Here is a 26,723-nt window from a genome sequence, read left to right on the forward strand (position 1 = left end):
ATTAGTCTTAATTACATTGCAAGGTGGATTTACTTGTACATTTGAGCTCATATATATATAATCAAGATAAAAATTATGTTATTTATATAAATAATATATACTAAATGCTACTGTATTTTTTATGTATATGATTTTGTTTTTCATTTAGAATTTTTAAATTTATCAATTTACACAAATTGTCTCTATTGAAGTCCTATGAAATATACGAGATTTTCTCGTATACATGAAAATGAAGAGAATTTAGGAGCTAATATGTTTAGTGAAAAGAAATATGGAGAGTTAACTAGTATTGATTCAAATACAAAAATAATATAATAAAAAAATTTAATTATCTAATATTTATCATAAAAAAAAGCAATTACTAAAATGATTAAAAATAAATTGTAAACGAAATTTGTGGGATGAAAATATAATTAATTAGTATTTTTATCCATAATAATATTACGAAAATATAAATCTTTTAAAATTACGTCGGTTCTGACATTATAGATAGATTATGCCCAAAAAAAATTTATAGCATTAAACTACTTTTAAAAAAGGTCGTAACTCGTAAGGGACAAAAGTCTTCGTTGGCTAAAAATACTAAGGTCTCTGTAGATAAAAAAATTAAATAATAAAATTTTTAATTATTATTTTCATATGAAAGAGTTTAATTTTTTACTAATAATTAATTTTAACATTCGTTATCTAAAATTTGAAAGAATTTAATGTGTATACTTTTATATTTGATTAGGTATTAATTCTTTTGTACAAATAGAAATAATTAATTTTTATACTTGTTATTTAAAAATAATATTTTTTATATATATAAAAATATAATTAGATATTAGCATAAAAAAATTTATATTCATAGTTATAAAATAACTCAAATTTTTTTTAAAACAATTGAATCTTTATTCTAATTTTTAATCAAAATATTAGTATTTTCTCTAAATTATATGTAATAAATATTTGAAGAAAAAAAAGTAAAAATATAAATTAAAAAGATAAATAGTAAAAATTTAAAACTAAATAAAAAATATGCATATGATAATATTTTTTATTTAAATTATATCATGTTGTTAATTTTATTTTTTGTAGAACAGAAAAGTAGAAAAAAATAGAGAATGAGAGAAAAAAGAGAGAGAAAGATTAAGAAGAAGAATGAGAGAGTGAGTTTGTTAATTTTGGAAGTTAAAAAAAATTGTATTTTAATTATAATAAAAAATATCTAGTGATATATTTTGATTTGTCAAATTATTAATACAAAACATGAATTATATATTATATATAGAGTGAAAAGGATAAAGAGAAATAAAAAAAATAGATAGATAGATAAAAGAATATAAGAAGGAGGTTTATTAATTTTGGAGAGAAATATTTTTTCTAAATTTAATAAAATATTGTCATGTGACACATTTTAGTTATTAAATTAGTTAGTAATATATAAATATAATATATAATATAGTTATATTTTAATTTTAATTTTAATTTAATTTGATTGCAATTAGAGAATACTATGTTGTAGATTTTAATTCTCAAATTTATAATTAGTTATTAATAATGATATATAAGAAAGACAAAATGAGTGAAGGAATGAGAGAGATAGAGAGAAAATAGAAAAACTCTTTAATTTCATAAGAAAAAATTGATTTTTATTACAGTGAAAAAGTATATATAGTATATTTTAATTATAAAATTAGTAATATATAATAGAGATTAAAATGCCATGGCTAGTTAACTTTACTGCTACTGTGATTCTGTACATTAATCATACTTATATATCCTGATGAATTATTTAAGGTTGAATTCCCTAAGTAATTGACATATTTGTCAATTTAACACCTAGTAATGTTTTGTTTTGTTCTTTCGTTGTGAAGCCATTGCCATGCATAATGTGTATGAATCTGGTGATTTAAGCTAAAGAAATAAAAACAAGTATTTGGGGTGCTATAACTATAAGAAAAAAGAAAAGGAAAGGAAAGGAAAGGGAAGGGAAGAGTGGAATGAATAAATGGAAAAAGAAGTGGAAGGTTGCGATGAAGCAAGGAAACGGAGGGAGGCACAAAGGCAGTGGATAACTGTGAGTGTGAGTGTGATCACGTTGCTCACGACACTGCGACAGCTTGTCATTCAGCATGCTATTTATAGGACAGATGGCACTGACACCATTGCCAACCCAATTCTTTCCTTGCTCTCTACTTAGTACTACTTAGTACCATATAAAACCGTTAATCATGCTCGCAATTACTTTTTTTTTTCAATAATCAACTAAGAGGACCTTTTCAATTTCTAATAATAAAAAAACATCAAGGAAGAAGTGAAAACTCAGGTACAGTTCATTTTACGTGAAGTTGATAATAGATAGTCGTTAGATAATTTGATTGATTTGACTAAATTTATATCTAACAGCTCTCAGCTATCAACTTCACGTGAAGTCGACTGTACCTGAATTTTCACTATTCAAAATCATGCATAATTAAAGCGTAATTAAGCTATGAAGACGGAAAAAAACAATCATTAATTAATAAGTTATTTGTATAATGGAATTACTAAAACTTTTATTTGTGTTTCTACAAAAATTGAAGGTGTCTAATTATATAGCAAAAAATTGGTAAAAAAAATTATTTTTCATTATCTTTACCTTTTATATATACTAAATACATTTTAAAGATAAATACAAAATGAACATCAACAATCTGTTAGAAAAAAGTAAATGAACAATCTGTCTTTATTACCGTGATTGGTGATATTCCATACGAAAACCGATTAAAGTCATGTTTGTAACATTGCAATCTGAGTAATGTCAACCATTCAGGATTAGTGAGTTGCATACCACGATCAAATATTGTAATTAACTAATAATACATGGTTACAGATTTTAAGAAAAAGGAAAAAGAAAAGCATATTGAATAAATAAAATAAAAGGATGCGCATAGGTTCAAATTCTGTTGGGCTACTGCACCAACAATTTCCATCCACTAAATCATAGCAGAAGGAAATATTCCGTGTGATTTGAGTAACTGGTAATTCGCTTAATAAGCATCACTCTAAGCACACCATTAACATCTGATTTCTCTATTTTCCTTTTAACATAAAAGAAAAAGGAAAAAGAAAAGAGATGCATAGAAATGTAGATCCAAAATAAAAGGAGCATACGCAAATGCTTGTTTAGTACTTTAAAGAGAGAGAGAGAGAGCAACAGAAAGCAGTAAATATAAATAAATAAAAAAGTGATTCCATCCAGCAGCAGGCAAGTTTTGCATGTTACTTATATCTCTTTTCCTGTAAACGATCACACTTTCTTAATTTTTGCCAGCGGAATAATAAATTAATGCCATGGATGGATAGATAGATAGATAGATAAATAAAATTAGTTTTGACATTTTCATGCTATATTTTAAATTTGCATAACTTTTGGGTGATGCGGTCTTATTGGTGGAGGAATGCTTGTTACCTACTCCTCCTTTTAAGTTCCCAATTCCATTCCCTTCGTCACATAAATAATAAAAACACTTTCTTCTTTGTTCTCTCTTCAGTTTTCACCAATTCTCTCATTGTGGAAAATGGAGAGGCACAGATGCAAGCTTTGTTCGAGGACATTCGCCAATGGCAGAGCCCTCGGTGGTCACATGAAGGCTCACTTAGCCACGCTTCCTCTGCCACCCAAGCCTCATCAACCACCTCCTCAACCACAACCACTTTCTTTTGAGTACTCGTCTTCTTCTTCTTCCTCTTCAGAATCAGAGCACGATGACGATGATGATGAAGAAAAAGGATATGGGTTAAGAGAGAACCCAAAGAGAAGTTTCAGGGTTGCAGATCCTGAATTCTCTTTCCCTGCTGCTGATGATGCTACTGTAGTGGTCCAAGACAGAGAGAGCGAGACTGAGTCAAAGAACAAACCAACTCGGACACGAAGACGATCCAACCGTACACGAAAATCCTCCATTATCAACCTTACAAACAAGAGGACCAAGCTCATGAGTTTTATGGAGTCACCAGCATCAATAGCAACAGAGGCAGCAGAGCCTGTTAGCTCCGTTTCCGATACTTCGCCGGAAGAAGACCTGGCCATGTGCCTCATCATGCTGTCAAGGGACAAATGGAGAAAGACGAGTGTTGAAGAAGAAGAAGAGATGAAGTTGAAGAACAAGAAGGTTCTTCGAGGGAAGCATCATCATCATCATCGTCTGCAGTGTGACAAGTGTGGGAAAACGTTTCGATCTTCAGGGGCATTGGGGAGCCACAGAAGCATATGCCTCTGTGATGAAGCAGATGGAAGTGAAAGAATCTTTCAATGCCCGTATTGTTCAAAGGTTTTCGGGTCGGGTCAAGCACTCGGTGGCCATAAGAGATCTCATCTTCTCCCATCTTCTTCTTCTTCTTCTCCTCCTTCCATTATCAATGCTAATCTTAGATTGAAACAACAAAGCTTCATAGATCTCAACTTGCCAGCTCCACCTGAAGAAGACGACCTTAGTGTTCTCTCCGATGCATAAATGCATAATACATCCTTCAGATGCTATTCGGTAAACTTTAATCTTTCTTTATTTTATTTTTTTTTTAAAGTAGGTGAGATGATTTGATTATGTTTATTGTTAGATCAAACGCTTTTGATGGTACAATCATAGCTTATAATTGATGTTTTTCACCGTCTGTCTCCTATTACATGCTACTACCTAGTCTAACACATTTGAATATCTCAATCTATCTTCTTAGTTTATACAGTGATGCTTGCAATTGCAATGCAAAAGAACTCGTTGTGTGTGTAATTTTTTTGTTATTATTATTTATTTATTTTTAGTTTCGGGATTTGGTATTGTTGTGGACCAGCAGCTTTCTGCTTCGAAAGTACTGAAACTGCTTCAATTCCGTTTTTGTGCTCTGGTCCTGCTCCTCCTTGGTGTCTCACCTGTCCTTCTAATATTAATTTACTATTTTTTAAAATTTTTATTTATATTTTTTCACCCTTCATATTAGCCCCATTTTTGTTTATCTGCTTCTAGTGTTTTGTAGTGGCAAATTGGCAATATAAGTTTCTATTGTTTTTGCGTGAAGCATGAGATTGAGATCAATGATGAAAGAAACCTAATACATGTGTCTGCGCCAAAGCGAATTCGTTTCCTTTGTGTTGGGATGCCGTTGGTGTTGAACAAGTATAAATTAGAAAGCCCCACCTGAATTTTCTCTCTGATTTTTAGTACTTTCTTCGGGTAAGTGATAAGTGTATTTCTGGTTAGTTTTCATTATATGGAAAGACTTATCTTCGGTTGAAGAGAATCCGCGTAGAAAATGGGGAGGTACCATACTATTCTTATCGAAGAATCGGTCAGATTTGTCATATGATAAAAGTATAAGCATTAAGCAACAGATCATATGCTTCACAAAAGGATTAAAAAATAAACAAATAAGTATCCAACAATGAGGACCAATAGCTCTTCAAATACAACTTTAAAAATGTGTTGGGGACATTTTTATCGTGCATGTGATGCATTGCTTACTTTAGCAGCCATATAGTGATTCATTCATTTGAGGCACCTAGTATTATTTTTCTATTTTCTTTGTACACGAAAATTTTATAACTAAGCTCGGTGCTAATTATTCTACCCTATCAGAATCTTTTTCATTATTAATTCTATCCACGAACACGAAGAGAAGCTACTGGTCATTTTGTATAGATTGCATCTGTATTCTATAGGGTGCGGTTGCGTTGGAGTTAAACTTGGAGAATGGAGGGTGTAATTGCGCATTACAAAAAGGTTCAAAAGGGAAACGACAAATTTTACGTTACAAAATTGTCGTCTATTCCCAGCCTCTTTGCTACGTTGTGCCTATCGTGTGAACTTTACAGCTTCAAAATGCTACCCTTCACAAGTTCCCATTAAGCCTAAGTGGCGAAAGGCACACATAACTATTTCCTAATCTTGCTCTTTCCACGTTTTGGAAAATCATTTTACAATTGACATTAAAAATCGATTTCACTTTCTCTTTTTCATCCTATTAACAGATTAGTCCTGGTTTTTAATCTCAACGAGGGAAAAAATTATTGTAGAAATTTTACAAAAGAATATTAGTTAATTAATTAATGGATCTAATTCATCAAGTAGATCATTCGAGGTAGACTGGTAGAGTTCCTCCTACTAGGATATAGGTCAGAAATCAGGATATATAGTGATAATGTGGTTATATATGGTTATTAAGTCAAGAGGATCTTCACAGGGTCCTTTAAGCAATGGATTGGCGAACAACTTGAATAACAGCAAAGCAATTGAGTTTGAGACTGAAAAAGAAAATCCAAAAAAAACGTAACCGACACTTTGATTATAATTAAACTCATGTGTAGATTACATGGGAGGACAATGACACATTAATCTCATTGATTTTTTTGTGACTAAACAGAAAAAAAAAAGAAAAAAAAAACAGAGACAAAATCAAATTAATTGGCTAGATTCATATTTAAATCATGTTGAAGTTCACTCCATCGTTAATTCCAATTCGAGTGAATGTCCACGTCAGAAACAGTTACTCTAGCCATACAATCTGCAATACTATTTGCATTTCTTTGAATTAAAAGAATCTGCAATACTATTTGCATTTCTCTGAATTAAAAGAATAGAGATTTTTCAATTCCAACACATTAATTTTGTTGTTTTGAGGTTGAGAAAAATATTTTTGAGAAATATAGGTGGAAATAGAAAATTTTTCTATTTTAGAAAAATATGTACATAAATATTATCTGTTTGCAATTTTAAAAGAATAAAAAAAATATGTAAATTTTATGTGGAAAAATATTATAAGACTAGCAGAATTTATTATTTTTGGTTATTAGACTAAAGGAATTGTGTTGATGACTAAAAGTAATGGTCAAAAATAATAAATTTGTATCCCTCTCTTGCATTTCTCTTTTATGTTGTTTCTCTCTTATTCACATTTTTTTATTTCTACTTTCTCCATATTTCTTTTTCATCGTCCAAACGCAATCTCATATGCTCCTAGACTCCTGTTTAAAAAATAATCATGTTCAAATATTAGATGTTCCATAAATTGAACTAAAATTCTTTTATTTATTTATTTTTTTGGAATAACAACTACTAGTTTTTTTGTCTTAACAGCTCCCAGTTAAAGGTTTGGCGCTGTATTTTTATTTTTGGTAATTTGGGCCTCTTCCCGATGTTTGTTTTGGGCCAGCAGAGTGTTCCAACAAATATGATCAAAGAGCATACTTTGGGCTGAGTAGAATGGCAAACATAAAGGGCCTGAAGCCCACATATAGGAGCCCAAAACCGTAACCCTAACGGAAGCAATACTAATAGCAGAACTCGGCGATGATTGATGAAGATTGCCGCAGCAAGTGACCGACCGACCGAGTGGAAGCAGGAGAGAACTTCATCGTCACAACTCACAACAATGGGTAAGTTACGTTACTTCCGATTCAACAATGCATGGTGCCGTGTAGTTAATTTTTCTGAGTATGAAGATGATGAAGTTGAATTGCATATGCAGGTAAGGTTCATGGATCACTTGCACGTGCGGGAAAAGTGAGGGGTCAAACTCCCAAGGTTGCTAAACAGGACAAGAAGAAGAAGCCGCGTGGCCGTGCCCACAAGCGCATGCAGTACAATCGCCGATTCGTCACCGCCGGTATGCCCTTTTTCCAAACCCTAATTTTGCTTTATTTTCCATTTTTTCCGACTGTCTCTGATTTTGGGTTTTCTAATTTGTAGTGGTTGGATTCGGCAAGAAGAGGGGTCCCAACTCGTCCGAGAAGTGAGAGTAACATGCTTCTTCAATCAACGTCTTCCTTAGATTTAAATTTATGTCGCTAGTTACTTTTTTTTACCCCTTCTTAATCAAGTTAATGTTTTGATTATGTACTTTGAACGATGTGTTTTTGTTACTAGTTTAATATAAAAACCATATTTTTATTTTTGCAAACAGTTCTCTTTCTAAGTTTAGTGCTGAAATGCCTATGCTCTTTTCTTTTGCTATCAATCAATGCTGTTCAGCAAAAACGAAATAACAATCTTAATTTGGTCCTCATGCTGAATTAACCAGTTGACTTGTGGCACCTTGACACAAATATGACTTGGTATATATATCTATATAGTAGCTCTAGAATTTAGTTACAACAAGCGATTCAAGTATTGTTTTCCCCATGTTCTTACATGTTCAAAGCTATGGCTATGTATGTGTTTTCTACTAGCGTGTGTTTGCAACATTAGGTGTGATGGAAGGTGAAATATTCAGTCCTCCTTCTCTTCCCTTCCTTTTCTTCCGTTACCCGAACTTGCAACATCATTCTAAGGTACACTCTGTGGACCTTATTTGTTTACCCATTTACGATTTACGATTGGTCCACATAGTTTGTTTTCCCCAAATTTATATGTTGGTAATTCTGTGCCCACTTTCAGCAATACTGTGGTGCGTTTTCCTTTGCTCAAAATTCTTATGAACTACAGTGAATCACACTATGACAATGCATTCATCTTCTATGATAGGCTTACCTTCAATACAAATGCTTTCCATAATACTTGTTCTCTGTTCCATCTCTTTTTATGTGTCACTCATCATTTTCCGTTTGTTAAAGAAATTTTACTTGTTTTCGGTTTAAAATTATCATAGCTAGTGCTGCTGTTATCAGATTGAACACTTCTTGTACTAGTTTTGTTTGTAGAAATTGTGGCCTAAATGTTATATATAATTCGGAGTCTTTGCCACCTATAAGAGAAATTGAGTATTGCTTGGTTCGTCCACACAGGTTGACCACCTTGTGTCTCTAGCACTTAAAAAACTAAATAAACCATGCCTATATTATTTGCATATATGTTAATAACCAAGTTGATTAGAGCAATTTATAGTTTTTTCCTTTAAAATATCATATTTTAGGCATTACAAATGCAAAAGAATGAAGAATGACTCTCCTCTTTGAAGGCCAGACTCGAAGACCTTCTAAAGTCTAAACTCTAAAGCAGCAATATCATCAAAACCATTTTAATTTCTTAATCGTATCATATTTATTTGAAACAAGTATAGCTCTGTTACAATTGACGGTTTATTACATTTGTATTTAATCAAAGAATAATCAATACACTTAAAAAATAAATAATAATAAATAAAAAGCAAGAAAGAAAGAATAATCAATACAATACATTGACAATGGTCCCTCTGTAAGAGAGAACAAATGAATGAATTATCCTTCAATACTTTGATGCAGTGTCTATTTTTTTTTTATCCCCTTCCAACAATTGGGCTGAATATAGCTAGGCATCAGAAGGTGCAATCCAGTGTCTGCCATTGACAAAGCTCTTGACGAGAAATGGGTGGGCAGATTCGAAATCTAACTCTTTGGCCCATGATACCCCACGTACTGCCTCTGCTCCTGGCCCCCAACACTTGTACACTCCAAAGAACACAGTCCTGTTCCCGTGGAATTATTCAGTTCAGATATATAAATTATGATAGGCGTATATTAAAATCAATCACTAGTTAAACAATATATATTTATGTTGAGCAATATATATTTATATATGAATATGGTAATTGATTTTAGTGTATAAATAACATTTTTGATAAACAATAATTATAAAATTATGTTGAGCAACACCATTGTGATAATCTCATTTCCAGATCCACATAAGATGTGCGGTTGCTGTACAAATAACATTATAATTATATAGTACTTTCTTTCTTTCATTTTTCTATTTGTTTTTATCTTCAATTATATGTTCTTTTAACAATCATTAGAGTATGGAGGACAAGCCGAAAAAGAAGGGAGAAGAGAAGAGGTTACGAACCCAATACAAGTGGGTCACTGAATAGTCAAAATTCCATCCAAAGCCGATTCATGAGGATTGGTCATGGACCGTACTCCATCATCAGTCAAAAATCACAAGAGACGGGGGGACCTACCTGCTAATCTTATATTTGCATATTCTTTTTAGCTAATTAGGTTAACATGATTTATTATGATTGAATGTTTGGTTGAAACATTTCTGAATTCAAACAGTATAAAATTGCTTTCAAAAGAGGTAATGTACTTGGAAAATCATCTGACTTGGGTTAATAAGTTTGGAAAGTTTTCAAGTATATCAGTAATTCAGTATATTGGTAATAGGTGAATTATATATATTTTTATAATTAATATCAATATGTTCTTAACTAGTGATGAATTTATGAATAGAGTTTTGTTATGGGCAAATTTAGGAGGCTTACTTGTTCTTATTGTTGGCATGGTCCCAGTCATCCCAGCCGCCATGAGCAACAATGTCATCGAAGTAAGTGTAAGAGTAGACAATTCTGGAGTACTGGCCCATGGCTCTGCCCACATAGAGCGGGCCTGTGCCCGTCACCCTGCATCTCACGAATGCAAAGCCCGTCTTCTCCTCTTCCTGTTTCCTATCATGGGCTGCTATGGAACCAAATCTCGTTGCTATTGAGTGTAGCTGGCAATCCTGAGTAACCTCATAAGTCATAATCAAATAAATCAATAATAAGTCCAAAAAAAAAAAAATCAATAATAATATATTCTTAACCTACCAATCAATTTTCAACTATATATATGAACTTTATCCAAAGCAATCTTGAGTAGGACATACCAGAATGCATACATACATACATACATATTGCATTATTACTCTCCACGTAAATATCAGCATTTTCAGTTATGATTCTCTTTTACGTATAAACACACGCCACTAAGGACATGGATGTAGGGTTTAATTAAAATTATTTTACTTGAAAGAAACAAAAAAGAAAAAGAGGTAAAGGTATATGCATAATAATGTAATTTTATGAATGCTTTATTACTTAAATAATTATATCCTATTAAGAAGCCGTTAATTAGTGCTTTATGAATGATGTGTCCGTATGTCTCATTATATAATGTAATTTTATGTTCCATTATGCATGTCAGCATGTGCATATAATATAGCGTGTGCTTCTTTTGATTCTCTTTTAAGCTGACACAAATTAAAGGTGCACTGTGACAAAAAGAAAAAAGCTCGTTTCCTTTTAACCTTTTTCATGTATTCAGGACCACTAATTCCCTATCCTCTCTATCTTTGTCTTTGTCTCTGACCTAATCCAACCTCGTGATATAAAATTTGACTATAATGTATATATATTAAAATCAGTCATTAGATTAGAATATAAATACGCATTAAAAATAAATTAAATTATACATATATTTAATCGAAGTTAGTAGCTAATTTTAATGTATAAATAACATTTTTTTATTACATATCTTTAGCATATATTACAGTTCCTTTGGATCTTATCTGTGTTGCCACTACAAAAGAGAAGTACCTTTTCCACGAAAAATCAATTATACCATTAGAGTTGGATAAAAAACTAAAGATTAATTTAATTACTAATTACCTTGTACATGGATCTGCCATTCCCAAATATGAAATCAATTGAACCCTCGATATAGCAGTCCTTGAAGTAATGCCTGCCAGCGTCGTCGCAAAGAGTGTCTTGTGCTCCGTAGAATCCACAGCCTGAGAAGTATGCTTTGTCACCGGATATTCGAAACGCCGCCGCTTGCCAGCCATGCATCCCCGGCATTGGTGCTGGCGCTGTGTTCTGTCAAAAAGATAGTTATTCACGTGAAAACAAGTATAACTCCCTATTACCCCTATTTTCTGAAATTTCAAAATTAAAAACAAAAAAGAGTTAACTGAGTTGGCTTATGTTATATTTGGTTACTTAGAATTTCTCATTAAGAAATTTAGTGAAACATTTTAATTTGTATAACAATTTTAAATAATAAAGACATGATAAGAGTAGCCAAGAGTTGTGTATACCTTGAAGCTGATATTGCGAGCAGAGAAATAGTTGGCGAAAACAGTGACAGAAGCAGTTCTGTAAGTACGCAGTTGCTGTCCGTTGGGACCAGGGTCGCTGGCCCTATCATGCCATTCTATCACCGTCACTTCTTTTCCCGCTCCCTCAAACGTTATGTACGGCTTCGTCACGGGCACAACAACCTTCTCTCTGCACCCAACAACCTCCCAATATCAACCACATTATTCTTTTATTACTTTATTTTCTTCATACCAAATTAAAAAATAAATGTAGTATGTTTAATGAAAGGAGAAAACTCAGGTACAATTACTTTAAGGGAAGTTGATAATTGATAATCATTTGATGAAAATTTAGTCAAATCATCTAGTAGTCGGTTATCAACTTTACGTGAAGTAGACTGTACTTGGATTTCTACTTTAATGAAATTGCAAACAATGCTGGGAGGGTAATAATGGCATTGTTTTCTAGGAGCAATGAAGAACTTAATTGATATGTGTATACATGTAGTATCCCGGGCTGATTTGGATCAGTATGTTCATTCTATTGTTGTCTGGGACGGCATTCACCGCAGCTTGCACCGACCGGAACTGTCCACCGCCGTTGACGTCAACGGTGATTACGCGCTGACCTATTGGTCCCACCCAAGTGTGGTTCCGACGATGATTGGAGGAGGATTTGGTAGAAGAAGAAGAAGACAATGTTCTAAGGGTGCTACGGTGATGGTAGGGTTCTGCACATGTCACCTTTGTCGCATGAATTGTGAGAGTGGTGAAACACAAAAGCAGCAGTTGCAGCGAGAGACAAGCCATTGTTGTTAATCAGATAATAGCATCTATCGAACGTGAAGAAGACTTGGAATGTTGAATAATGAGTAATAATAATAATGTAGTGTATATATATACTGTGTAATATAAAATTAAAAAATAAACTAAAAATGTTGGAAGGATATACACACGGTAGAGTAGAGAGTGCAATAATTACAAGTTAATGAAAGCAAGAGAAAAATTAGAAAGAAAGAAGCACTACTTTTGTGTGTGGGTTTTTATATTTAGAGTGAGGAGACGGTAGCTAGCTAGCTATTTGGGTGCATCATGCTTGCTGTGTATAATTTTTAGAATAAATAAAAGATTCCAACGCAACGGTCGTTTTTAATGTTGTAGGGGGCAACGTAGATGATAGGCTGAGCCTTTTTATGTAGAAAATGATTGGCCACTATTGCGGTGTATTTATGTGTCTAATACTATCCTTTTGGCTTTGCATTTCACAATTAGATACCACCTAAGTAATGCCCGAAAAGTATAATTCCAGATTCAACCACTGCTGATTACTGATTAATTAGTGGTGATGATATACTGATATATATCCTCCAACACTTGCAAACTTAAATTAAACGTTATTCATTTCCTTATTGTACCCAGCATCAGGTTATTATGTACTAATTATTTTACTTCATTATCGACTTATCGTCTTAGTTTGAATTAACGGCTCCTTTAATATGCATAGCACGTGATGATTCTGTAAGTTTGCAACAGTATTTTGCTGCTGTTTCTTTCTTTTTGTAGTCTTTACATATGCTATAGCTCAAGTTGTTTCATTAACCATTAATATGTAATTGACGTTTCAAAGGGTCAACGGTGGGGTTGCAGTTGCGAATTTCCTTAAGGGAAAATTTAAGAAACTAGTATTTTTATTAAAATTTGATTAGTACTTAATCAAAAAAAAATGAACAATTTGTTATCATTAGATAAATTCATATTAAAAATAATATTATTAATGACTACAAATCATAAAATTTATTGACCCCTCCATTCTTCTTTGCATAAAGTATGATTCAAAAGCCCCTAAGGTATAAATATAACAATTATTGTAGCTTTCAGTTCTGTCTAATCGATTCATAATTTTTCTTCTGTTTTGCCAAAGCATAGTTTAAAATTTCATAAATATTATTCATAAATTAAAATCAGTTACTAAAATCAGACATTGATATAAATATATGTATAATTTAATTTATTTTTAATATATATTTATATTTTAATATGTATTTTATATTAGTCACTAATTTTGATAATTAATTTTAGACTTTAATAACATAATCATTATAATTTTTAGAACCCAAAATACACAACAAACAAAAAATGCTATCTAGGCTACTAATTTAAAAATTTTCCGTTATTTTTGTATCAATCTCATTAAATAATCAATAAAAATCTAACTAATAATAAATCAATAAATATTTTTAAATTATACTATACATTAATTAATATTATTAATTAATAATTATTTAAATTTTATTTTTTAAAATATATAAAATTATTAATTATAATTATTTAAAATTAGCTGATTAAAAATTATTTATCCCTATTTTGTTTTTGTATATGACGAATATCATGCATTTGTTGATTTTGTTCTTCAAACGGTCATTTGGGAGGGAAAATAAAAGAACCGGGAGGTTGGTGGGGCCCGGGGGGCCATTTGGGCCCATTTAGGATCTTGGGTGGAGGTGATGTGATGACAATGACATTAACATGTTATGGTCCCGGGATGGATTAAATAGTAATTTTTTGTATTATGCTTTCTATTTCTCGCTGAACCTTTTTCATCAATTTGTAGTCGCACACCAAGTTGGGCCCACACCTCCAATTGTTTTCGTGTTTAAGGGCCCCACATTTATATTTTGGAACCCGAATCACGTCTTGCCCTTTTTTATTTTTAGTTTTTTTTTTTTTTTACTACAGGTATTTTCATCCAAGGGTGGGAAACTGGCAATGATGCGGCATGAGACAATATTTACCCAAACTTCTAAACAAGCCATTAGTCTTCAACAATGATTATGGCCGAAACATAAAATCTTTAAGTGATGATTGGTGCTGGAGGTGGAGGGAAGGCTGCCATAACCAACTTTCCAACTTACCAGGTCCTCAATCCGGTGTTTTTAACTCTTAAAAGTTAAAATAAGTCTTCATAAACTCTCTTGAAATATAAATTTGTATTATTATTAATTTTCTTACTCTATTACGTACGAAAATTCTTTTATAATATGCGCATATGTTCACAACCAAAAATACTTATTGATACCAGTGCAGCATATATATAGTTAACAAAACTAAGTTATAAAACTAACTATACCAAAGGTTATTTACGCTATCAACGGCTTATTATCTACATCATTAATTTCTTTTTGTTAAAATGATAATTGTGTATATTCTTTTTACTGTTTTAGAGCTAGAAAGTGCAAAGTTGTAACAAAAGAAAAAAGGAAAAAAGACAAATAGGTCTCTGACTTTTTAAATTTTTGACAAATACATCCCTGACAAAATTTAAATACAAAAAAGTTCCTGACTTTAACAAACGGAGGACAATTTAGTCATTCCATCTATTTGCCTCTCATACACCTAACGGAACTGGCTGACGTGGCTGAAACGGTGTCCAGGTGTCCGTTACGGTGCCACGTTGGAAGGGAAAAAAAGTTTGAAGGACAAATAAGTCCTTGACGTCATTTTACAAATAAAGTTCGAAGGACAAATAGGTCTTTGAGAATTTTTTTTTCAAAATTAATAAACTCATTTCCTAAATTCTCTCATCTACCTCTCTCCATTTTTATATTTCTCTCTACTATTTTTACTCTATATATAATTATATTTTATATTAGTAATTTGACAAATCAAAATATGTCATTCGATATTTTTTTACAATTAAAATATTTTAAATGTAAAATTATACACATTAAATTATTTTAAATTTTAGATAACGAATGTTAAAATTAATTACTAATAAAAAATTAGACTTTTTCATATAAAAATAATAACTAAAAATCTTATTATTTAATTTTTTATCTGCAGATATCTTAGTCTTCTTAGTCGAAAACTTTTGTCAACTTACGACTTTTTTGTAAAAGTAGTTTGATTTTATAAATCTTTTGTGTCATGCATAATTTATACTGTTAGAACAAAGTGAACTATAATTTTAAAAAAAATATTCTCGTAATGTTATTATGCATAAAAATACTAGTTCTAATATAATACACAAATGCACTAATGCTAACTTAATACATGAATGATGCACAAATGAACTAATGCTAACTTGATGCATAAATGAACTGATGCTAACTAATGCCATTGGTATGATGAAAACTGAACTAATGCAATTTAACAAATTCTAATATAATACACAAATGCACTAAAACTAAACTAATGCAATTTAAGAAAAAGAGTAGAAACATAACAAGCCCAATTTCTACAATTTTAATACAAATAATTTAAATTGTAGAATAAAACAAGTTAACTAGATTTCAAATACAAGCATAATTTTATCAGAAATTATTTTTAATATGGAAAGAAAATTGGTGTTTTGGTTGAATATTGACATTTGAAGTGTATTACAGTATTGTGGAAATTATTCAATACGCCCCCACGTGTTGGCTAAGATGCTGCCACGTGTTCAACACGCCCCCCACGTGTTGGCCAGAATGATGCCATGTGTTCACCACGCCCCCCACGTGTTCAACACGCCCCCTACGTATTGGCCAGAATGATGCCACGTGTTCACCACGCCCCCCATGTGTTGCATCACTCCCCCCACGTGTTGACTTCCCACAAAAAAAATCCACCCATCTATAATTACACCACATTCTCCCATTTTCAACAAAAACACCAATATTTTTCCATACAAAAAAAAAAGCCTAATTTTATAAACTAAATTCTCATAATAGAAGTATAATAGAAGTATAATGAAAAAAAAAATCTCAAGGACCTATTTGTCCTTCGAACTTTATTTGTAAAATGACGTCAAGGACTTATTTGTCCTTCGAACTTTTTTCTCCTTCCAACGTGGCACCGTAACGGACACCTGTACACCGTTTCAGTCACGTCAGCCAGTTCCGTTAGGTGTATGAGAGGCAAATAGACGGAAGGACTAAATTGTCCTCTGTTTGTTAAAGTCAGGGACTTTTTTGTATTTAAATTTTGTCAGGGATGTATTTGTCAAAAGTTTGAAAAGTCAGGAACCTATCTGTCTTTTTTCCAAAGAAAAAAAAAAGAAAAAAGTGTAAATTTCGTCTACCAGAAAGATGAAAGTAGAAAGTATAAAGTTGATATAAAAAAGGGGTGACTTCTAGTCTGGAGCTGGCAGAATGAGCCTCCTATCGTCTGACACGGTTTCTAGGTTTTTTTGGTTTTTGTTTTGTTTTTTTTTTTCATACAAAAATATTATTTATACATAGATCCTAAATAATTTCTTTATATATAGAGTACCACTTTTTTGTTCTACAAACATAAGTGGTCCGAATGGACCTCATAAAAACTAGCCCAATATGTTTTTATTGGATAGTTAATAATAGAGTTATAGTAAATTATTATCACAAAAAAAAGTCATAGTAAATTTATTGTTTAAGTAAATGAAAACATGAGTCCAAAAAAAATTCTCATTTTCAAAAAATATAAAAATTTTAGAAAATTCCCAAAAGCTATTGTTGCAACCATAACCTTAACTTCATGTCCTAAAGTTTTGAAGAGTAGCGTAGTGGAAACTGACAACAGAATACATTTCAAATGTACATTAAAAACGATTACCCACTTTTTGAATTGTTTGTCGAAATTGAGGGGGTGTGGAGACAACCATTTTTCTTCTTGCTTCCTTCAATTTCATTGGCAACTTGTGGAGAAGCCTCAGCTGTGGGTGTTCTAAAAATCGAAGCTTTTGATGTCACTCTCTTGGATAATACGGACTTGTGGGCGGTAGAATCAAGAGGAGTTTTAAAAGAATGAGAAGAAGGAGAATGAGAAGTGGCATTACAGATATGAAGAAAAGGGACATCAAAATTAATGCCTGCATTAAAAGAATGAGAAGAAGAAGGGACATAAAAAAAGGCCAGCAAAAATAATACTCTGGATTAAGAGGACTTATAAAAATCCAAAGCCTGCATTAAAAAAGAAAAAAAAACCAACAAAATGTTTAGTCTGTAAAGCCCAAAAACTGGTATGTATAGATATTTTGAAATTGGCATCTCAACCTTTATTATTTACGCATTGCACCATGTGTTGGGGGAGAATAACAATTTTTATACAAGACCGGAATTGTCTTTGTCAAGTTGCAGAGTCATGCAGCAATGCACATACCTTTACACGTGTAGCACCCTGATAGCGGACAACAATCCACTCCGTACCAGGCTCATGGGGAGGCTCATTCTGCCAGCCCCAGACTAGAAGTCACCTAAAAAAGGAGGCTTTGTCTTTGGTAAGAAAAGTATAATCAAGATCTTGGTGGACCAGATAAGAATATGCCAAATCAAGGGTCAGGATTTCGTCCGATTCTATTGGTCTGGTTCGATTTCTGTTATAGGACCCGATTTTTATATTTTTTTGGACGAAATGGACTACGTTTTTTTGTTCAATTTAATGGACCACGAAATTGACCACATTTTTTTGTCATGAATATACTTTTTCCACCAAAAAAACGTCCTAAGTATATATATAAAAGAACCAATACATTGATAATTATTGTTAGTAAAATATTAAGTAGGACGAAAACGTTGTTGTACTATTTTTATTTTGTGATGTTCTTTGAGATAAAAACAAGCATGCGGCAAAAAGCATGCTGCAAAAAGAATAACTTGAATATTTTCCTAAGCTAATCAACAAGGTCGAAATCTATATGCCTAAGATTTATATCATCCATGGCAAGCTAAGGTCCCAAAACTGGCACCAAGACTAGCACCATTGGCAGCAGAAAAATCACATTGCATTAGAAGCAATTGAGAAAATTAAACTGAGTTAACATTGAAAATAATCCCTGAAATTTGAGTTCAATCCTAAATTGACCCTCTAAATTTCAATTGAATTAAATTGAACCTCAAATTTTAAAAGTTAAGTCACGCTAACCCTTCAAACTATTTCTATTAATAGAGTGTTTACGTGAAATATTTAATGATGCGCTGATATTCACAAAACGGCATCGCTTCTTTGTTGATGTCTAATCTTTCTTAAAACGATGTCGTCTGAGGCATATGAGGGTTAAAACACTAAAACAGAGACTCTTTTCTTCGTCTTCTTGCATCTGCTGTGACAAGAAAGGCCAATATCTTTGGCGTAGGCCTTCTGCGAAATTCTTTGCTATCGTTCCCTTTGGCTAGAGCAAAGAAGAAGAACATGCACACCACTATTTCTTTAAATAAAGGTTAGTAAGAAAAATATTGTGCTTTTGTGTTTAATACTCTGTTTTGTGTCTTTCTGCTATTGGTTGAAGAAAGAAAAACAAAATCTTCTCTCACTCCAATTTCACTGCTCATCTTTTACAAGATTTGCTGTTTTTAGTTACTGTGCCAATATGGTATTTTTGTTAATGCCTCAACAAAACCACCCATAATCTGAAACCAACTCAATTCCAATATTTGATTCCTTAAAACTAAACAGCATCATCATTTCTCCAGCAAAAAAAAGATAGATGGGTAATATTCATACCCTATCCCAAAGACATAGTCAGGCCCAAAAAAATAGAGGTCTACACAAGAGATCATACCTCCTCTACACCTACCCAACCTTAAAGAGGTTGGACTCGACAACGACGGTTTAGTCCTACTTATCTAAATACACAACTAACTCCTAAGATATCTCCTATTTATTTAGAAGGAAGATCTCAACAACTTTTTTAGGAAATGGTTATCCACCAGCAAAGGTGGAACTACACTAAAAGGTGATTATCCACTCTCCTATAAATACACTTATATCCTCAAGTATATTCAAGACCTAATTTACTAAAAGCCTACTTTGAACCCTTGCTAACTTAAGCATCGGGATGCCTTGTAGGTACCACCCTCACCTCCTCACGAGGAACTCGAACGGTGGCACCTCGACACCAATACAAGTCAGACGCTGCCTCAGACAGAGTCTATACCTTGTCTAGGCCTAAATACAACCCAGTTTCAAGTAACCTTTGAAATATTAGCGCCGTTGTTGGGGACCTGAAAGTCTACACCAAATCATGACGAACAATCAATTTAAAGACGGCCACACAGTATCTGAATCAGAACCGGAACCTCATAATGATGACCGAGTACTCGTGATACCTCCATGACATGAAAGGACGAGTGGCCCCCACAAAGAGGGTACATCAGAAAATCCTCCAAAAAATATATTCGGAAGTTCATCCACCCGAAAATGAGGAACCCTTTATCGAATAGAGATCATGGGACTTGTACACGGGCACCATGGCCGATTAGAGCAACTTGAGCAAGAGATTAGCGATAAAGAGAAGCGGAAAGAGATTTGCAAAAAGAGGTACGATGACAAAGAGAGTTGGAAGAAAAGCTCTCGAAACTAGAGGCCAACCTTCAAAGTCAGAGTAATCGAACGGATCAGGAGGAAATCCATCTTAGAAGAGAAGATCCGTTCATTGAAGATATCATGCGGGCTAGGGTCCCTAGGAACTTCAAAAGCCCAAACATAGACCTCTATGACGAAACGATTAACAGGAGACACCACCTCAGTAATTTTAAAAGTTGGATGTACCTGACATGCATCTGATGCAACTCGCTGCAAAACTTTCCCAATTACGTTAGCCAAAGCGGCGATGAAATGGTTTGATAGTCTACCGCTTAGATCAGTCACTTATTTTGATGACCTAGCAAGAAAGTTTTTCACCCACTTTTCGATCCAAAAAGATAAAGTCAAACATGCTCTTAGCCTACTATGGGTCAAGCAAGAAGTTGGAGAGTCTCTCTGAGTTTACATGGAATGATTTAACAAAGTCTGTTTGGAGATCCAAAATTTACCCACAGAAGTAGTGATAATAGGATTAGTTAACGGTCTTAGAGAAAGATTGTTTCTCAATCCATATCCAAGCGACATCCGACTTCTTTGTATAAAGTACAAGAACGGACGAAGAAGTACATTAACTACACACTGAAGATATCATAACTACACCCGCTCTGAGTTTCTCTTGTCGACATCTACAAAAAAATATGCCACACTAAAAAACTTCCACCTCCTCGTCCTAGTAAACACAAAAAGGTTGGAAGTCAGACGAAATATTGTGAGTATTATAAACCATAAGGGCTTTCTATCAATGATTGTTATGATCTAAAAAACATCATAAAAAAGCTGGTCAGAGAAGGTTGACTAGAAAGATACCTTGCGGATAGGTTCGACGAACCAGGAAAAATGAAGAAAGGTAATAAAGACGGAGGTTGACAAGATCAGACACCACAAATAGCTGATAGGCATGTACACATGGTAAATGGAGGATTTGCATGAGGATAGCAATGTTTCTGATTTATCCACAATTTCATTCACCAAAGAAGATGCTCAAGGAGTAACATCTGGTCATGACGACCCTGTCATAATTACGATGATCCTTGCCAATGCAAACCTCCATAGAACTTTGGTAGATCAGGAAAGCTCAGTTGACGTATTATTCAAGCCCGTGTTTGATAAACTCGGGTTAGAAGAAAAGAAGCTAAGAGCTTATCCAAATAACCTCTTTGGGTTAGGCAATACACCCATCTGACCTCTTGGTTTCATCTCATTACATACCACTTTTGGTAAAGGCATGATATCAAGAAACTTAAGCGTTGACTACATTGTGATCGATGTGGCCTCAGCCTACAATGCCTTAATAGGTCGGACAACTCTAAATCAGCTAGCTGCAGTCGTTTTCACACCTCACCTATGCATGAAATTCTCAAATTCTGAGGGAATCCCAACTATAAAAGGAGATCAGAAGTTAGGAAGAAAATGTTATAATGAAAGCCCAAATCTAAGGGTAGTATAAAAGGTAAAGCAGTTAATACCATTGAGCTTGGTGGTATTCGAGCACGAGAAGAAATAAGACCATAAGCCAGGGAAAAATTGAGGAGGTTCAAATTGGAGATCAGGCAGAGAAGACAACAGACATCAGGGCCAACCTCGATAAATAATTAAAGGTAGACCTCATTAAGCTTTTACAAAAAAAACTCTAACCTCTTCGCTTGGAAAGCCTCCAATATGCCTGAGATAAACCCTGACCTTATATGTCATAAACTCATTGTATACCCAGGCTCACAACCTGTTCAACATAAACGACAGAAGCTCGGCCCTAAAAGAGCGCAAGTTATAGAAGAACAAATACAAGCTTTATTAGAAGTCGGGTTCATAAAGGAGGTAAAATATCCTTTGTGGCTAGCTAATGTAGTCCTGGTGAAATAACAGAATGAAAAATAGAGAATGTGTGTTGATTATACCGACCTCAATAAAGCTTTTTCCAAGGATCTATACTCTCTTCCCACCATTGATGCCTTGGTAAACTCAGCTTCAGGATATAGGTACATGTCCTTTATGGATGCATACTCAGGTTACAACTAAATCCCGATGTACAAGCCAGACCAAGAGAAGACATCTTTCATCACTCCAAAAGCTAACTATTGTTATGTAGTAATTCCTTTTGGATTGAAGAATGCCGGAGCCACATGTTAATAACTAATGAACAAGGTGTTCTCACCTCACCTTGAAAAATTAATGGAAGTGTATGTAGATGACATGCTTGTCAAGACCAAAGAAGACGCCAACCTCTTGTCCGACTTAACTGAAGTATTTAAAAAATTAGGAAGCACGGGATGAAACTAAATCCCTCAAAGTGTACCTTTGCAATAGAAGTCGGGAAATTTTTAGGTTTTATACTCACCCGAAAGGGTATTAAAGCCAACCCAGACAAATGCAAGGTAATATTGGAGATGAAAAGTCTGACCTGTCTCAAAGAAGTCCAATAATTAAATGAAAGGTTGACAACCTTATACAAATTCTTGACAGGATCAACATTGAAATCTCTCTCCCTATTCTCAAAACTCAAGAAAAAGGAGCTGATTTGAACGGACTCATGAATGTGAACAAGCCTTTCGAGACTTCAAAAATTTTCAGAGTCAATCACCAATCCTCACCCGACCTGTTCCAAGGGAAGAGCTCGTGTTGTACTTAGCAGTTGCAAACAAGGCCATAGCCTCAGCTTTAATCCGAGAAGATGAAAATGGGAAGCAACCAATATATTTCGTTAGCAAGGCCCTACATGAGGCATAGCTAAACTATCAAAAGATAGAGAAGTTTGCATATGCCCTTGTTATCACTTCTAGGAGACTCTGACCTTATTTTCAAACTCATATTATAAAAGTCCGACTAATCAACCTATGAAGCACATCTTATAGAAAATGGATACTATAGGCCGGATGTTATAATGGGCAACAGAGCTAGCCGAGTTCGACTTACGGTATGAAAGTTGGATAGCAATCAAATCTCAATATTTAGCCGATTTTGTGGCCGAGTACATTGAAGCTCATGGAAGGCCTGTAGCCTGGAACTTATATGTAGACGAATCATCCAGTAAAGCTAGAAGTGGAGCAAAAGTTATTTTGGAGAATGAAGAAGGAACTTGGATAGAACTTTCATTGAAATTCGAGTTTTCAGCCTCCAACAATCAAGTTGAGTACGAAGTCTTACCTGCTGGCTTGAGGATAGTCAAAGAAGTCGGGGAAATAAAGTTGATTGTGTTTAGTGATTCTCAAGTAATAATCTCTCAAGTTAATGGGACTTATCAGGTTAAAGATCCCAACATGAAGAAATACTTAGAAGAAATATGGGAATAATTAGCTCAATTTTCGGAAAAATTTTTTTGACATATAGCTTGAGAATCAAATATCCGAGTTGATGCCCTTTACAAGTTGGCCAGCACCAAACCAGGGGGCAACAATAGAAGCTTGATCTAGGAAACTCTCTACACACCATTAGTAAAAGAAGTCAACAAGTTAGCACAATGACCATATCCAATCTAAGTTTAGGTTGAATGACTCCCATCATCGAATATCTCAAGTTCGATATCATCCTTAAAGAAGAAAGGGAAGCAAGGAGGCTCATAAGGGAAACACAAAACTACACCTTAGTTCACAATGTTCTCTTTAGAAGAGGAATATCCATATTTCTACTAAAATTTGTCCCGACCTCCAAAACTAATGAAGTTCTAGAGAAAGTCCACAGCGGCATATGCTAAAACCACCTAGGAGCACGGTCACTAGCTAAAAATGTTATCCGAGCTGGCTTCTTTTGGCCGACCGTACAAAAGGAGGTAGCCAACTTCATTAAAAAGTGTCCGTGTTGGCAAAACCATGCTAACCTCCACATGGCACCCCCAGAAGAGCTCATCAGCATCACTTCGCCTTGGCCATTTGCAAAATGGGGTTTAGATCTCCTCGGATCATTTCCAAATGCCCCCGAAAAAGTAAAATATCTCATAGTATGTATTAATTATTTTACTAAGTGGATTGAGACAGAACCTCTGGTAACTATCATAGCTCAAAAAAGTCAAAAGTTTCTTCTACAAGAATATTGTCACCCGGTTTGGAGTTCCACACTCCATCACCACAAAGAATACAACTCAGTTCACCGACTCTGCCTTCAAAATCTTGGTGGCAAGCCTCAATATTAAGCACCAGCTCAGTCGGTAGAACACCCCTAATCCAATGGACAAGGAGAAGCTACGAATAAAGTCGTGTTAGTCGGGTTAAAGTTCCGACTACAAGATGCAAAGGGAGTATAGGTTGACGAGCTTCCTCAAGTCTTGTGGGCATATTGGCAACTCCCCACTCAACAACTGGGAAATCTCCTTTACGACTTGCCTATGGCATGGAAGCCATGATTCCTATAGAGGTCACCAAACAATCCCCAATGGTTAGATTCTATAATAAAGTGGGAAATGTCCAAGCTCAAAAAGAAGAATTAGATCTCCTCCCCGAAGTCCAAGAACAAGCTCACATAAAAGAGTAAACATTGAAGCAAAGAATGGCCTTGAGGTATAACAAAAAAGTCATCAAAAGAAGCTTCGCTATGAACGACCTCATACTAATCCGAAATGACATCAAAGTATAGAAGTCGGGCAAAGGAAAGTTGGTTGCAAACTGAAAAGAGCCTTACAAGATCATTGAAGTCTTAGAAAAGGGTTATTATAAAGTGTCAAACCTAAAACAGAACGAGCTTCCAAGGTCGTGGCACGCATGTAACTTTAAAAAGTACTATAGTAGATAGCGCACCTTGCTCCCTGGTGTACTCTTTTTCCTAACTTCATGGTTTTTTCCCGAGAAGGATTTTTCTAGAGGGGGTTTTAACAAGGCAGCATAGGAAGGGCTAAGGGTAATGCAAACTTTTAGTAGAAAGAAAACTTATGTAACTCATTTCTTCTTATTGATGATATCTCATTAACTTTTCCATTCAAACGCATTAATTTAAGCTGGAAAACCCGAAAAAATCATTGCCCGACCTTGATGGTCGGCAAGATAAACCGACGAGATATAAATTAGTGTAAGAAGTTATATAAGCAGATCGTGGTCTGACCTCGTTGAAATTTAAAAGAGTTAGGCCTAAAATGAATCGCAAAATTAACCTGTTATAACCGACCACATAAAGTCGGGCCACAATAAATTAAGGGAAAATAGTACTGATCTCATAACCAAAGGACCAAGATAACGACAAACTTACTTAGACGATATCTTTAGCAACTTAACAAAATCAGAATAAAAAAGTTATCAAGTGATTTAGAATTTTATTAAGTCACAAAAAACTAAACAAACTATGCCAAATAAAGACATTCTAAGGAAAAATATATACAGTCATTCATATGACAAACTACCATATATTAAAAGAGTGGGAAGAGTTTGTTTTAGTAGCAAAATAAAAAGATTGTTCCAACTTCAACTAATACAAAACAAAATTGTTCACGAAAGACCCACAGGATGAGCCATCCAAATACTTTCAAACTAAAACTAGAGGGAAGGAATTTGTTCACTGAAAGTCAGGTTAAAAACATCCTCGGGTTACACAGTAGAGGTTAGGAGATTTTCAGGCTGCATGGTGGAGATTCGAAGTGTTCCAGGTTGAGAAATAGTAGGCTCATTATCCATTCGTGTAGGAAAGCCCTGAGAAGCTCCCTCGACCTGAACCTCCGAGGTCTTTGGGTGAGGGATAAAAGTGTCCTTCTCATCTTGAGGTGCATGGACTATCTTCCCATGCACCACAACGTTGTAAGGACTAATGAGGGAGAGGTCCACCTCAGGAGTTACAACTCGTAACTGAGCCTTCAAATTTTCCATTAACCCGTCCATTTCTTCAGCTATAGTCTCCTCCAGCTCTGCATATTTCTCTTTAGATATGGCAACCTTGTTTACCAAATCAAGTTTTTCCCCGAAGACCCTACTGTAACCTTTTTCAGCCTTCTTTTTTATGTCTTTCGCCATAGCTAAGGCGGCCTCAAATTGTTTTACCCTTTTCCTAAGCCTCGCCAAGGTCAGAAAAAAGTGACTCTTTCTCACCCTCCAACTCTTTTTTTGATTCCCTTAAAGATGCCACCTCGGCTTGTAAATTAGTCAAAGTACGTTGAGTGGTGCCAAGGAGAATTTTCTCCAATTCCCTCAACAAAGAAGTACACACCTCAGCCATCTGAATTTTCCCTCGAGCAAGTACCTGAAGGATCATCCATGCTAATGAAGCTTTGTGGAATGATGTATTTTTCGCACCAAGCCACCAGCATTGAAGCCTTCCTCATAAATGCCCACCGATTTAGCAATCTTACATTTTTTTACTATGGTAAGGCACCCGAGTATGACTTAGAATGGGAGGAAAGATCATCCAATTTTCACTGGCCTCTTTTAGTTGTATGCTTTGTGCAATGATATTCTTTCTGGCAGACCGAAGCATTTTCATAGCAGCTGACTTACTACACGATATCAAAGTTGGGTTACATTAGCCACTAAGACAAATCAACAAAACCGTATCTACAAAATTGAAAAAGAAAGCTACCTAGTTCGGATTGAAGTTGACTCGGATTTGCTAAAAATCTCTTGGTATGCATATAAGGAGTTCAGCCCTAATACTCTTGGAACAAAGCGACTACACTCTTCTCAACCTCATCTAAGTCATACAAATAATATTTAA

The 26,723-nt window shown here is 34.2% G+C and overlaps 3 protein-coding genes across 3 annotated transcripts; 2 read left to right on the forward strand and 1 right to left on the reverse strand.

The window, feature by feature from the left end:
- Window positions 1-3,379: 3,379 nt before the first annotated feature.
- On the forward strand, window positions 3,380-4,785 carry LOC130954472 (zinc finger protein ZAT9-like). Its single transcript, XM_057881215.1, has one exon. The coding sequence runs from the start codon at window positions 3,546-3,548 to the stop codon at window positions 4,479-4,481; it is 936 nt and encodes a 311-aa protein (XP_057737198.1). The 5' UTR covers window positions 3,380-3,545; the 3' UTR covers window positions 4,482-4,785.
- Window positions 4,786-7,222: 2,437 nt separating this feature from the next.
- Window positions 7,223-7,917, forward strand: LOC130956407 (40S ribosomal protein S30-like). The gene is made up of 3 exons (XM_057883446.1): window positions 7,223-7,393; window positions 7,486-7,623; window positions 7,707-7,917. The coding sequence occupies exons 1-3, from the start codon at window positions 7,315-7,317 to the stop codon at window positions 7,751-7,753; spliced, it is 264 nt and encodes an 87-aa protein (XP_057739429.1). The 5' UTR covers window positions 7,223-7,314; the 3' UTR covers window positions 7,754-7,917.
- A 1,242-nt stretch (window positions 7,918-9,159) lies between these two features.
- Window positions 9,160-12,663, reverse strand: LOC130957899 (probable pectinesterase 68). The gene is made up of 5 exons (XM_057884741.1): window positions 12,289-12,663; window positions 11,787-11,976; window positions 11,359-11,565; window positions 10,195-10,433; window positions 9,160-9,399 (listed from the first exon to the last, which is right to left on the reverse strand). The coding sequence occupies exons 1-5, from the start codon at window positions 12,594-12,596 to the stop codon at window positions 9,243-9,245; spliced, it is 1,101 nt and encodes a 366-aa protein (XP_057740724.1). The 5' UTR covers window positions 12,597-12,663; the 3' UTR covers window positions 9,160-9,242.
- Between the last annotated feature and the right edge of the window lie 14,060 nt (window positions 12,664-26,723).

Source organism: Arachis stenosperma, chromosome 10, assembly GCF_014773155.1.
Source record: "Arachis stenosperma cultivar V10309 chromosome 10, arast.V10309.gnm1.PFL2, whole genome shotgun sequence".
Taxonomy (NCBI): Eukaryota; Viridiplantae; Streptophyta; class Magnoliopsida; order Fabales; family Fabaceae; genus Arachis; species Arachis stenosperma.

Excerpts from the sequence above, each read along its gene's own strand:
- LOC130956407 (XM_057883446.1), top strand. The coding sequence starts at position 7,315 with ATGAAGATTGCCGCAGCAAGTGACCGACCGACCGAGTGGAAGCAGGAG. Across the intron at positions 7,394-7,485 it reads GTCACAACTCACAACAATGG|GTAAGGTTCATGGATCACTT; the intron begins GTAAGTTACGTT and ends TTGCATATGCAG. Across the intron at positions 7,624-7,706 it reads TCGCCGATTCGTCACCGCCG|TGGTTGGATTCGGCAAGAAG; the intron begins GTATGCCCTTTT and ends TCTAATTTGTAG.
- LOC130957899 (XM_057884741.1), bottom strand. The coding sequence starts at position 12,596 with ATGGCTTGTCTCTCGCTGCAACTGCTGCTTTTGTGTTTCACCACTCTC. Across the intron at positions 11,566-11,786 it reads CTCGCAATATCAGCTTCAAG|AACACAGCGCCAGCACCAAT; the intron begins GTATACACAACT and ends TCTTTTTGACAG. Across the intron at positions 9,400-10,194 it reads CATGCCAACAATAAGAACAA|GACTGTGTTCTTTGGAGTGT; the intron begins GTAAGCCTCCTA and ends CCACGGGAACAG.
- LOC130954472 (XM_057881215.1), top strand. The coding sequence starts at position 3,546 with ATGGAGAGGCACAGATGCAAGCTTTGTTCGAGGACATTCGCCAATGGC.